General features: G+C 40.8%; 1 protein-coding gene across 1 annotated transcript; it reads left to right on the top strand.

The window, feature by feature from the left end:
- The first annotated feature begins 159 nt into the window (after window positions 1–159).
- Window positions 160–11,820, top strand: pfkma (phosphofructokinase, muscle a). The gene is made up of 22 exons (XM_080443449.1): window positions 160–352; window positions 1,895–1,968; window positions 2,111–2,188; window positions 2,854–3,043; window positions 3,909–4,074; window positions 4,215–4,259; window positions 4,509–4,617; window positions 5,123–5,218; window positions 5,316–5,408; window positions 5,966–6,091; window positions 7,355–7,419; window positions 7,532–7,595; window positions 7,779–7,925; window positions 8,226–8,296; window positions 8,409–8,496; window positions 8,666–8,818; window positions 8,915–9,079; window positions 9,224–9,285; window positions 10,614–10,725; window positions 10,821–10,920; window positions 11,188–11,293; window positions 11,548–11,820. The coding sequence occupies exons 1-22, from the start codon at window positions 265–267 to the stop codon at window positions 11,756–11,758; spliced, it is 2,409 nt and encodes an 802-aa protein (XP_080299575.1). The 5' UTR covers window positions 160–264; the 3' UTR covers window positions 11,759–11,820.
- The last annotated feature ends 2,329 nt before the right edge of the window (window positions 11,821–14,149 follow it).

Genomic DNA, 14,149 nt, shown 5'->3' with positions numbered 1-14,149 from the left:
TGTTCACTGTATATCCTATCCTGTTGTGTAAGTGTCCACTGTAGGTGGTTGTAGTGTAGTGTATATTTAGTTCAGTGACTGGTAGAATGTGTCAGGGGGGGGGGGGGGCATGAGCAGGATCAGCAACAGTCGCCTATAAAGCCTGAGTCTCCATCAGTCACTGCTTTGAGAAGCACTGAGAGCGAAGGAAGTGTCCTTCCCCTTGTCTTTTCCTTTCTTCGAGCTACCAGTCTGTCTGGTTCCTCCAGATACCCGTCCAAGACTATGGACCCTCATCACGAAACTATGGACCCCACCAAAATGGGTGTTGGTCGTTCCATTGCCGTGCTAACATCTGGAGGTGATGCCCAAGGTACGTCAAAAATTGTAACTGAGGTTGATAAATAATCAACCAAGCCTCTCCAGGCTTCAGAGCACATATGGTACATCATGGATAAATAGTTTGCCTGAATGACATTTAAAGAAAGTACTAAAAGCATAAGGAATATGATTTTACATGATGCCTAGAGATCTGTTTGAAGAGCAGCTAACAGTGGTGGATGGATATTGCACTGTATGTATTCTCTGGAGTGATATTGCCAACAACATACGTTATTGTAGACTGCATTATATGTCTTTAAACGTGATTAAGCAAATCACCTCCAAAAGTAGGGTGGAATTCACTGGGAGCATCATAATACTATCTTAAAAAAAAGACCATGTTTACCTTTGTAAGACTTGAAAGCTAACAAAAGCTGCAGTAGCAAATCAACTGCTCTGATTGAAGTTCAATAGCCAACTTCCTTTCATCTTGCCTTGTGGCATCATTGCCAGATCATTACAAACGTAACCCAAAACATTTGAATGGAAGCTCTATTTCCCCCTTGTCTCCCCTTCTTGAACTTCTTTGGGGCTAAGTTTAGCGGCAATGACCTTTTTCTGGAATGAAGGATAGGCCAGCCCCTTCCTACAGCTGTTATCTGGTGAAACAAGAGCCCATCCATACCATACTGCCACAACACAAAACGTACACTCTGGCCTTTAGTGTACCAAACATCCAGGGGCGATGTGGCGCACAGACAGGCCGTAGCAGTACTTTCTGTACTTTCCTATGGCTATTTGATGACACATATAGGTCAGGTCACTGAAAGGTTAAATACATTCTACTGTCCTATACATATCTGCATTAGATAGTGCAAAATCAGTGTCATCTTTTAAAACTCTTTTTTGTGCCTACTGTGTGTTTTATTCACTGATCTGTGGTTTATCTCCAATGCTTATCATGTTGTTCCTTTTATCCTGCTCTGTTAAGCACTTTGTGACTATGTCTGGAAATGTTCTAGATATAAATAAATTCATTATCATTATACAGTGGTGATCGGGTGATCGAGGATCATCGAGCTGTGTAGGCCTACACTGTATTGATTGTTGAACTTTATACAACTTAGTCTTTCACACAAATGTCTTATATTGATTTGATTTGATTTATTTGCACAACATTTTTGTATACATTTACAGGACATGTTAGTTATTTCAAAGGGAAACATTATGTGATAGTTGTTGTGCCGGTGAGGTAAGAAACCCTGGGGGGCTTATGTGAGAACCTCACCGTTTACATTACAGATAAGAGTTATTTGATATTAAAAACAAAGACGAACAGAAAAAACAAAAAACGAAAAGAAAATGTAAAAAGTATATACATATACCTATGATAAAGGGTATAGGACATCTGATAAAAAATAAAAGTACAAGACTGAGCAGAAGAGACAGAACAAAGCAAGCAAGTATTGAACAAAGCAAAACAATTATGCTGTTACATATTTATGTGAATATCAGGATTAAATTATTATTGTATCTTAAACCTTAATCATCACTGATCAAGCTCCAAAATCCAAAATCCCATTGTTTATCACAGGCATGAACGCAGCTGTGAGGGCTGCAGTCCGCGTTGGTCTCTACACAGGAGCCAAAGTCTACTTTGTTCATGAGGTATAATTATAAATAACATTGTATTATAATATTAATTTAAAAAAAAATCAAATAAATAAATAAATAGACCACATTGGTACAGATTGGTATCCTGCATTACCAAATTGATGTTAATGGGGCTTTGGTGTGCTATGTACTGTAGGGCTACCAAGGGCTGGTGGATGGCGGAGACCACATTCGCCTCGCAACATGGGAGAGTGTGTCCATGATGCTGCAGCTGGTGAGTGTGGCCACTATAAATCAAACATGCAGAGAGACAGAGAAATATACCATGCAGCACACCCTGAACCTGAACTATCTAATAACATGATTTATGTACAGGGACAAACAGCATGTTTACCTGTTGTATTGCATCTTGTTTATTCCTCGTTGTTGAGAAGGTATTATGTGCATGTATTCTCCTGGCTTTACAAAATCTGATCACATGAGAATGGGACATGGGAAAGATCATTTCTATATTTAGTGGCCGGCTAAGTCAACAGGGGAGGGCACACATATTCAAAGCTTGTGATGCCCACTTAGATCTGTCATTGGTGTTGTTTAAGAACGGCAAAGGGTGGGCAGCAAGAGTTCAGTTTCACTAGTGTGTTAAACTTGCCAGCATGTAATTTTACAGCTTCCTTCGTAAGCACTCACAGTATGTTGTGTAAACACTCTTGTTAATCGGGCTTCTATAAAACCGAATCGGCATAAATGTTCATTGTTGTAATGTTAGCTTGATGTACGCCCCACTACAAAGATTAACAGGACAATAGAATCCTCCAGCAGTAAATATTTATTCACAGTATTTACATTGTGTTTCACTCCCTTCCCTGCCTTCTATCTGTGTGATCAGTAAATGGTTTAATAACTACATCCCCACATCGCCTTTTAATTATGCACCAGGGAGGCACTGTCATTGGCAGTGCCCGCAGCAAGGATTTCCGTACCAGAGAGGGCCGTACGAAGGGAGCCTGCAACCTGGTGAAGCTGGGCATTACCAACCTGTGTGTGATTGGCGGTGACGGCAGTCTGACTGGTGCCGATGAGTTCAGGTCTGAGTGGAGCGGGCTGCTGGCTGACTTGCTCAAAGACGGTGAGCGACAGACTGGGTGAGCAGGGAATAGGCTATGGGTCCTGAATCCTGGAACTGCTAAGGGCCTTGTATGATAGATACCTTATGTCCTTACCCTGACCCTAGGTTGTGGTGGTTAAAGACCTTGAAAACAATCAAAAACATAAAATCTATTGTGTACAAAACGTATGTTAAACCCTATACTTCGTTGCCTGGAGTCCTCCAGGGGTCTATACTAGGCCCCCTCCTTTTTCTCTCTACACTAAATATCTTCACTGAAAATGGCAGATCTAAAGCTGACAACACATCACAACGTGACGCATTGTGAGCTTGTAGACCGCCCCCAGAATAGGGACGCTAGGGTTCAAGTGACTAATTTCAGTCCCCTGCCACCATGCTTGTTGGACTTCTTGGATCTTTTTTTTCAAGTTTTTTCCGCCCCGCGAACCCATATATAAATCTATGGCTCAACCCGCCCGCGACCCGCGGTGGGAATATATATATATATCATATAGCGCTCTTTTAAGTACCCAAAGTCGCTTTAAATGTCTACAGTAGCACAACATTGTCATGGGCTAAATAAACAAGCATGTTGTTCAAAATAGTTTGTTTTTTTTTGCGTGTGAGAGCGGCTGACCCGCTCACCCGCAGCCCGCATAATTGCCTCTGAAATCCTGACTCGACCACCCGCGCCGCGGGTTGACCCGCGGGACCCGCGGGTTACGGGTCGGCCCGCTCATCACTAGTAGGTTGACAGGAAATGGGGAGAGAGAGATGGGGAGTGACACGCAGCAAAAGGCTGTCGTGGACTCGGGACTCGAACTCGCGACCTGAACACACCACAATATCCAGGACTTGATCACTAATGCAGTACATTTCCTTCCAGGTAAAATTACCGCCGAAGAAGCCAAGCTATCTTCTCACCTGAACATCGTGGGCATGGTTGGCTCCATTGACAACGACTTCTGTGGCACTGACATGACGATTGGCACCGACTCCGCTCTGCACCGCATCATGGAGGTGGTAGATGCTATCACCACGACCGCACAGAGGTAAGAGAGACACCACTGCATACTCAACACATTTAGAGGATATGAATGCGGCTCAATGCATACAGCTCAATGCACACAATTACCTGGGCAAATAGTTTGCTCTTTGTCTCCCTTAACAATCAACTTTCATTTATCCACAGCCACCAGAGGACATTCATCCTGGAAGTGATGGGAAGACACTGTGGGTCAGTATGTGTGTTTGTGCGTTTGCTTCTATCTTTGCACACAGCTAAATCTGTGTACAAAGATTATGTTTTACACAGATTGTGTGTTAATTTAACTCTGAAAGTGCAAAGAACATTTTATTGAGGATGCTCTGTCCGGTAGTTTTGTTTGTATTATCATCAGACCCTTATGTATGTAGTATGTACGGTAATAAAAACATTTCATGCACTGTATATCTGTTCTCAAAACACCTGTGTTTTCTGTGGCAGTTACCTGGCCCTGGTGACAGCCTTGGCCTGCGGTGCTGACTGGGTGTTCATTCCAGAGATGCCCCCAGAGGATCTCTGGGAGGAGCACTTGTGCAGGAGGCTGGCAGAGGTACGTTTCAGTTTACTAATAAAGACAATAAAGGGTCCAGCCGAGCTGTTTTAACCACTTGAACACAGTGTCGCAAACATTTGGCGAAAATAGCAGATCTACAAGCTCACAACTCATCACACCACAACGTGTTTGAGCTTGTAGATTGGCTATTTTCGGTGAAGACATTTGGGGCCCTATCTTGCACGGCGCCTTATCGCTTATGCCTAAAACATTTGTAAATAGTGAAAATAGCTGATCTACATCAACACGTTGTGAGCTTGTAGATTGGCTATTTTCACTTTTTTTAAATGCTTTTTTTTTTTTAAAGGCTAATAAGATTAGGCATATGGGATGGGGGTCCTGAGCGAGAACAGGAGAGGGCCTAGTATAGAGTCCTGGGGTACCCTGTTGAATTAGTATATATGGTTTAAGTGGTTAATTGCAACTTCTCACACATACATATCACATATATGAAACATAAAATCCATGAAATGTAATTTTCTCCTTTATTCTGAACTTTTAGCAAAGGGCCAGGGGCTGTCGTCTGAATGTGATCATTGTTGCAGAGGGTGCCATTGCCAAAGATGGCTCAGCAATTACTTCTGAGCAGATCAAAACGGTGAGCCGCTGCCTGTGTCAATATGGTAAAGCATTAGATTCCATGTTGTATAAATAATAACCGACAGTTATGCTTTTCTTGTTTTGGATGTATCTAGTTGGTTACTGATAAGCTCGGCTTTGATACTCGCATCACAGTTCTTGGACATGTGCAGAGAGGTGGCACTCCCTCTGCTTTCGACAGAATCCTGGTAAGATTCCCCTCAAGAATCACAGAACATAAAGACATCTCCAAATACACGCACTCACACAAATTCCAGTGGTGGAAAGTAGCTAAGTACATTTACTCAAGTACTGTACAAGTTTGAGGTATTTTTACTTTACTGGAGTACTTCCAATTTTCTATAATATTACTTCTACTCCACTACATCTCAAATATTGTACTTTTACTACACTTTTACTACTACTACACAACTACAATTATTTGAAAACTCTAGTTACTAGTTACTTTGTAGATTTTGATTTTGATTACAAAACCACTTCATGCCTGTATATATACTTTGACAATTTGAAAATAGAGGATCTACAAGAAAACTTGTGAAATAGGACATTCTGCATAATTAATACTTTTACTTTTGGTACTTTAAGTATATTTTGATGCCAAACTTGTACTTGTAACAGATTATTTATACAATAGGGTATTGATACTTTTACTTCAGTAAAAAATTTGAGTACTTCTTCCATCACTGACAAATTCATACATTCTTGAAAGTCTAACATTGTGTTTTGTGTGTACTGTGTCGTGTAGGGCAGCAGAATGGGTGTGGAAGCTGTGATGGCACTGCTTGAGGCCACCCCAGAAACGCCTGCTGCTGTTGTCAGCCTGTCAGGAAACCAAGCCGTCAGACTGCCCCTCATGGAATGTGTGCAAGTGGTATGTTGCCGTATTTTGTGCCATTCACTTTAATAAGCGCTTTACATGGTGTTTTATACAGGATTAATTTTGATCACGTCCTTTAACCACATGAGTCCCAGTGTCCCCAATGTGGGGCGAATATTCTGTGAAAATAGCAGATCTACAAGTTGTGAGTTTGTAGATGGGCTATTTTCGGCAAAGATAATGTAGAGGGAAAAGGGGAGGGGGCCTATAGACCCCTGGGGGACTCTGGTCAATGAAGTATTTAGGGTTTAAGTGGTTAAGAGGATTTACACTGTACCACCATACCGGCGGTCTGACATGTTTAGTCCATTGACGACGACTTACAGTTTACTTGACATTACTGCAGAGTGCAGATCGTTTTCAAAAGCATACCATAGTTTGCTTGATTTTTGAGGAAGCCAAAAATAATCCCTGGAGAAAAAAGACTGATTGAAGCAGGCCTGGAATTTCATAATTTTAGGGGCTAGGCCACTTGGCCTTTGATGTTGTCCATTTTTTGAGGGCACAAAGGCCAAATGCCAGGGCAGGAAGGCCATCAAATAAAATAGATTTTAGTCCATTGAAAGAATTAATAGAATTTAAGCGTTAATGAGGGTTTTTTATTTAATATGTAGACTATCTGCAGTGAACTAAAGAAATAATGATATTTAGTGATCCATGCTCAGCCCTGCACCAGTCAAAGTTACCGGATCGGTTTAAAGATGGGGAATCCAGAATCTCAACAAAAGACACTGGTGTCTACATATTGATAAGAAAGAGACACTGGTGTCTACATATTGACAAGAAAGATACAAGTGGTACAGTCATTATTATAGTGATGTGTAATTATTTATTATGAAATTATTTAAAGTGTAGAAATATTGTCTTTGTTTCAAGGATTATTATTATTATGTTATTATGCAATTAAAGCTTCAGTCTACACCTTATCGGTCTGGCAGTCTTGTGCTGCTTTGTTTTTGTTTTTAATTGTTTTGTTTGTATTGAACGAGATGTCAAATGTGTTGTGACCGAAATAAACTTTAACTAACTAACTAACTAACTGAATAGACAATGAAATGTATTGACCTCGGTATGGTCCATAAACCATTGATTTATACTTTGTTGTACAAAGGTGTCGTGCCGAAAATAATTTGAAACGTTTTTAAAGTGTTCGCCTATAAAGACATGCCCAATATAGTATTAAAAGTATCAGGGAATCTCTCTCTTTCTCCCACTAACGATCCTCTCTCTCTCTCTCTCTCTTTCTCTCTTTGATAGACCAAGGATGTCACTGCTGCCATGAAAGAGGGCAGATTTGAAGATGCAATCAAGCTGAGGGGAAAGTAAGTAATAATTATTTATATTCAATTTCTATATTCTATTGGTTTGTCAAACCACCTTAATTTTTTCAATGATCATCAAACACTAACATGGCACCATAATTGTGATGAGCAGGAGCTTCGAGAACAACTGGAACACATACAAGCTGCTGGCCCACCTCAACCCTCCAGATGTTAAGGTGAGGAACATCAACAGATTAAATCATAAAGATGGAATTCATCATAGTTGTTGTTTTTTTTGCAAATTATTGAAAATTATACTTCATGACTGAGTGGATCGTGAACAAAGGACCCATCAAAATGGTGCACCCACAACCTCACAAGAGAGAACTTATATGCATGTCTCTGTCCCTCCCCATCAGAGCAACATCAATGTAGCCATTGTGAATGTTGGTGCTCCCTGTGCTGGTATGAACGCTGCTGTCCGTGCAGCTGTGAGGATGGGTCTCCTTCAGGGACACACCATGCTGGCTGTCCACGATGGCTTTGATGGTCTCGCTCATGGACAGGTGTGTGTACTCCGCTGCCTTCTCTAATTCACACACCTGATGACCCACAACATCTACACCGTAAAGTCCCAGTGGACCAATAAAGTCCATTTGGTTCCGATTGTACAGTACACCGTTTGATTCATGATAAGGATTTTACTGTAACTCACAGGCTCTGTTACATTTATGTAGGCAATTTTAATTGTGACATTGTGATATTATTATTATTTGCTACTATTAACTACTATAAAATGCATAGTTAATGTTTTGTTTAGTTTTATTACTATTTGTATTATGCTTAATAATTTTCAATCTCCACAGATTGAGCCCATCACCTGGACTGGAGTGAGTGGTTGGATTGGAAAGGGAGGTTCCATGCTGGGCACAAAGAGGTGATAAACATCATCTGTTCAACTCATGTCCTTACAGCTTGGTTAGAAAAAGAAATCTGCTGTTGTACTGCCTCTAATTTCTTTGTTGTTGTCTTTTAACTTTTGTCCAAAGATCTCTGACAGGTAAATTGATGGAGGAAATCAGCCTGAACATTGCCAAGCACAATATTCATGCTTTGGTGATTATTGGTGGTTTTGAGGTAAGGTCAACATCAACATCTTGATGCATGGGATGATTGAACATCACTTAACCTCGCTCTATATTAAGAAAATGTAATTAATTTCACAGTGGTAGCCTGTGACCTTCATTTCCTGCTTTTACAAAACCCACACAAATTCATCTTCTGCCTTTCTTCCTTTGCTTTGTAGGCCTTTTTGGGCGGTCTGGAGCTGGTCCAGGCTAGGGAGAAATACGAGGAGCTGTGCATTCCTATGGTGGTTATCCCCGCCACCGTCTCCAACAATGTCCCTGGTAGTGACTTCAGCATTGGTGCTGACACTGCCCTCAACTGCATCGTAGAGGCACGTATTGCAACAATGCACAGGTTCAAACAATGCACGCGCGCACGCACACACTATGCAATATGACCTAAACACATTTTCTATGTTTTGCCGCAGACTTGTGACAGAATCAAACAGTCTGCAGCTGGCACCAAGCGTCGTGTGTTCCTCATTGAGACAATGGGTGGATACTGTGGCTACCTATCCACCATGGCAGGCCTGGCTTCAGGAGCTGATGCTGCCTACATTTATGAAGAGAAGTTTTCAATTAAGGACTTGGAGGTGAGATGATTTCCTTTGAGGCAGCAGACACTTTATTCATCAACTTCCATTGGAGCTAGTATGAGTGTGAGCCCTGTCTCGTTGAACAGCAACATACACTGTAGATACGTTTTCACACTCATGATCAATGGATTTGGTTTACAGCAAAACGTGGAGCACCTTTTGGAGAAGATGAAGACAACAGTGAAGAGAGGTTTGATTCTCAGGTTAGATTCATCTACTTTTCATCCATAGAATTCATCAACATGAATTTAGATTCTCCGTTTTTATAGCCTATAAGGAACATCCGCATTATTCTGCTTCACGCCGAGATCAGGGCCCTTTCCCACTTACATAGAAAAATACAGTATGTATAATGTAATGAATACTGGAGTGGCTTCTAATTTCCTACGGTATGTACACAATCGTAATATTAGCTTCTAAACTTTGAAATGAGAAAATTTGATTTGTAATACTCTGTATTCTCAACTGGAAAATCCATTATTAGGATCTAGTGACTGTTTAGCTTGTCTTATTATGCTATACAAGTATTTTTCATTTGTGTCTCGGAAGTGCAGTAATGTTTTTGTTGTTGTCTCCGCCAGGCCGAAATGGCGGAGTATGTTCTCCGTCCGTCCGTCTGTCCGTCCGTCCGTCCGTCCGTCCGTCCGTGTGTGTGTGTGTGTGTGTGTGTGTGTGTGTGTGTGTGTCCTGTCCGTGTGTTAGCAACTAATCTCTGGCACCGTTGGCCCGGTCGCTGCGAAACTGTGCACACACACTCCCTGGATGCCAATTCAGAACCTCTGCCTCAAATTGTGCAAAACCCATTTTTTTACATTACTCCTACAGATTGTATCCAAACGTCATGCAAATCGGTACACAGTATCTCTATAGTCATGTGATCAACACGGATCTGTCCGATTTCCCATATTCCATCCTCATTGGCTAAGGTTCGCTTCCAAAATTTGCAGGATTGGTCCGTTTTGAACAAATGCCTCAAATCATGAACGCAGCTTGCGATTTCCGTGAAATTTCACAAACACATTCCCACTAGGCCAAGGAAGAAATGCCACCCTTTTTCACATTGGCCTGTTATAGCGCCACCAGCAGGTCTAATTTAGCAAAACACATTTTTGGAACAAAATGCCTCAAATCATGAATGCAGTGTTCGATTGCCGTGAACGACCTAAGAATAAATGGCACCCTTTTCACATTGGCCTATTATAGCGCCACCAGGAGGCCACAATAACGTACCTGACCTGGCGGAGACCTGTGCTCCGGGGAGCACTTTTTCTAGTTGTTTTTGTTGAGTTGCTGAGTGGGACTTAACGAACCCACAGAATCACATTCTGGTGACTTCAATTTGATGATAAACTTGGTGGTCCCTGAACTTGGTGGTCCCTGAAATATTCACTGTCCATTTCTATTATGCTGAACAGATCTTATAGTAGAGCTAACAACGCAGGACCATTTTTTTTATATTAAAGTGGATGTTGGTTCCTGTCATATATTAATTATATTATAACAATAATCTCTCCCAATCATCCACGGACAGGAATGAGAACTGCAATGCCAACTACACCACTGACTTTATATTCAACCTGTATTCAGAAGAAGGCAAGGGCGTCTTTGACTGCCGCAAGAATGTCCTGGGACACATGCAACAGGTTTGATAATTGTCTAGTTGTTTTTACTAGAACTATTTCTAAACATTATAATATGATAAGTCACACGTACAACTCATGTCATTTGTCTCCCACAGGGTGGAACACCAACGCCTTTTGACAGAAACTTTGCCACAAAGATGGGATCCAAGGCTGTCATGTGGCTGACTGATAAACTGAAGGATTGCTACAGACATGGTATGTTGATCTTTAGAATACCTGCATTGTACAAAATCTACTTTAAACAAAGAGAGATTCTGCCACTCAGTGATTTTAAAAGGTAATGATACTGGAGGACCATAACAGAAATAGGCCTTCTTTGACTTTATTGTGTGGTGTTGTTGTTTTCTTTTTATCCTTTTATTTTGATGACATCATCATCTTACTTAACACTATGTGTCATGTTTGATAGTGGTACACACAGTGCTACTGCTCAATTAACCATTTGCCTCCTTTGTCCTTTAGGCCGTATCTTCGCTAACACCCCAGACTCAGCCTGTGTCCTGGGCATGAAGAAGAGGTCTCTCACCTTCCAGCCTCTTGCTGACCTGAAAGCAGAGACCGACATTGAGTAAGACTTATCTGTTCACTATGAAATACTATACTTTTGTATTTTGTATGTATTATAAATATGCAAAAGATTCTTATAAATAAACACTTAACCCTATATATACTTTGTTGTCCATCAAATAGCAGAAATAGCCGTAACGTGAAATGTTTGCCTATTTTCACAGAATGTTTGCCGATTATGACATATCCACAATACAGTTGCTATGGTTCATGTGGTTAATTGAAATGTTTGTCCCCCTCTTCTGTCGGTCACAGGCACCGCATCCCCAAAAACCAGTGGTGGCTGAAGATCAGGCCCATCATGAAGATCCTGGCCAAGTACAATATCAAGCTGGACACAAGTGAACACCATGAGATGGAGCATGTGATCAAGCAGAGAAATCCAGTTGTGAGGCCTTTGACAGAAGAAAAGGTTCCTCACAAGAAGGCAGAAGAACACTTGTATCCCAAGGAGCAGTTGGAATAAGATTTTTTACCAGCTTCTTGCGTGAATGGAAAAAAGATTAAAAGGTGTATCGCTAAATTTCATTATCTCTTTTCCTTCTTTCCTAAATCTTATTCACTGGAATTCAAAATGTGAAACTTGCAGAGAGGTGGAAGACCTCTCCGCTAAACCTTTCACTTTTCATACAGTACCTAACGGTACCTGAAGTATTCACACACAAAAAGGACATAAAGTTAGCACACCAACTCTTAAATGGGCTGCACTCAAGTAAAGGCTAGGGAGCTTAGAGTGTAGCCTAATTTATACTTTGTCGTACAACAGTGTTGCTAAAATAACATATTTCTAACTAAACAAGACTATTCTTCATGGCCTCCATGTCTTTCATCTTTAGCTATCAATAGTTACAATATGAGCAGTTTATAAAAAAAATCACATTGCAGTGTTCAGTGGCAAAAAACCTTCTACACAGCTTTCCACATACACACAGTAGCTAATGGGTAGTATGTCACACCTAGTGGTGGAACTAGAAATCTTTATAAACGCTTCATCTATAAGTACAAAAGTACTTCACAAGATCATGGTGCAACTAAAAAAATGATTTTATTTTTTTTACATTTTCAACTACAGTATGATTGAACTTTTAATTTAACTTTTTGCATTTTCTGGTGCAGACTGTGTCGCAGTGGTTCTCTTTTGTGATGCCGTGTATGTAGCGGCATAAGTTGTGACTGGTCTACTTTTGAGGAGACAGATATATACAGAGTACTTTAGACATGTGTACAGACAAAACCTGTCCTAGAAGGCTTGACCTTCTGCCACCTTTTAGCTATATGCTTTGGGCTGCAATGCATGGTAAACAGGATAGGTGTGATTGTTAGAAACAGTGAGTCAGAATTGGACACTGAAACTATGCACTCAGCCAAACAGCATCCGAAGTGGGTATGGGATAGTCATTGCAGGAACCAGGACCGGTATTTGTCATCAGGACGGGCGAGATATGTTTTATCAGGGCGGGCGAGATATGTTTTCATGCCTGTGCATCTGTCTGTCTGTGTGTTCGTGGCTAATCTTGCAAACTGCTGGACCAATCAGTGCCAGTAGGCCTCCCCGATATTTTTCCAATCCATCAACAACTGTTATTTCATATTTTTGTGAATGCATTACTGCAGACCTACCGTTCCTCCACACTACAACAGGAAGGAGAGGCCTGTGATGTCCCCGTTCATGTAATGTAAGTGCTTCTATCAGCTACTGTACTCCAGGCCTACACATACAGGTATGTCTGTGTTGCTGACATCATAGACTCTATCTTTAATTTAGAGTTATGAGCTCCACGCAAGCAGTTTCACAATTCCTCAGACAACACACACAGCGACCCACACAAAGCACACAGACACACGTACAGTACGCATGTGCACGCGGCCTGCAACACAAATAGACAGAGATTTGAAGCACTGAAGTAAGAGCACAGTTAATTTACAAGCTTATTTCAAAAGCGACTGCTGGCAGATCTGCGCTCTGCAGAGCACACCTTTCTAGAGGCTGATATTGCTAAAGTGATATCACTAGATACAGTTGATATAACAACTGTGTGCAGGTAAGAAAAACATAAATAAATGGGATTTATACAGTGCAATACCAATGTTTCATACCATGGTGTGTGTTATTCCTGTCTGTCCTTCACAGTCTGAAATAAGTATTTACTTGGGCTGATAAGATAATGTATCATGTTTTGTATGGAAGTAAAGAGAAGTAGTACATTTAACAGCTGCCATTTATGCACTGCATGCAACCTTCACACATCTGTCAGATGGGTAACAGTGGAATGGGCTCTCAATGGGACCATTATGAATGTAATCAATTCCAATGTCACTCAGGTATCCAGCAAACACTGGTTAAACCCTCGGGTCCCGAAAAAAAAAGAAAAGAAAAGTCAAATTAACAGACACATTGTTAAAGCAATAAGTCTTATCGGTAGATACCTTATCATCAGGTGTGTTCACATTACACATTAATAAATCTGATTTCTACATTAGATTTACACATAAGCTGTATCCAAGTGTGGTAATTCAAGGGCCTATGAAAGGCACAAGTTGCTACCTGAGTAAAATATGAACACAAGCCACTAAATCTGTGCATCTTGGCTGTCCCCGAACAATGGATCACACATTTTAAACTGTTCAAAAGATACTGTGCTTTTGTAACATTTAAGATTGATTGATTGATTGATTGAATAAATAAATACTTGAAACAGTTTGCATGATGCATCATGAATGCAAATGAAACAAAAACAAGATACAAATACAAACATCTTAAAAACAACACAAAGGTTCAAGAAAAGAAAATAATAAGCAAACCCACCTACCCCTCCCAGGACCAACAAAGCCACAAAAAGCAATGGCCAAAAACACC

This window comes from Gymnoscopelus braueri, assembly GCF_963280865.1.
Source record: "Gymnoscopelus braueri genome assembly, chromosome: 12".
Taxonomy (NCBI): domain Eukaryota; kingdom Metazoa; phylum Chordata; class Actinopteri; order Myctophiformes; family Myctophidae; genus Gymnoscopelus; species Gymnoscopelus braueri.
The sequence above is the reverse complement of the archived record's forward strand: the minus strand, read 5'-3'. Positions and strand labels throughout refer to the sequence as shown.

Excerpts from the sequence above, each read along its gene's own strand:
- pfkma (XM_080443449.1), top strand. The coding sequence starts at position 265 with ATGGACCCTCATCACGAAACTATGGACCCCACCAAAATGGGTGTTGGT. Across the intron at positions 7,596-7,778 it reads TCAACCCTCCAGATGTTAAG|AGCAACATCAATGTAGCCAT; the intron begins GTGAGGAACATC and ends CCTCCCCATCAG. Across the intron at positions 7,926-8,225 it reads ATGGTCTCGCTCATGGACAG|ATTGAGCCCATCACCTGGAC; the intron begins GTGTGTGTACTC and ends CAATCTCCACAG.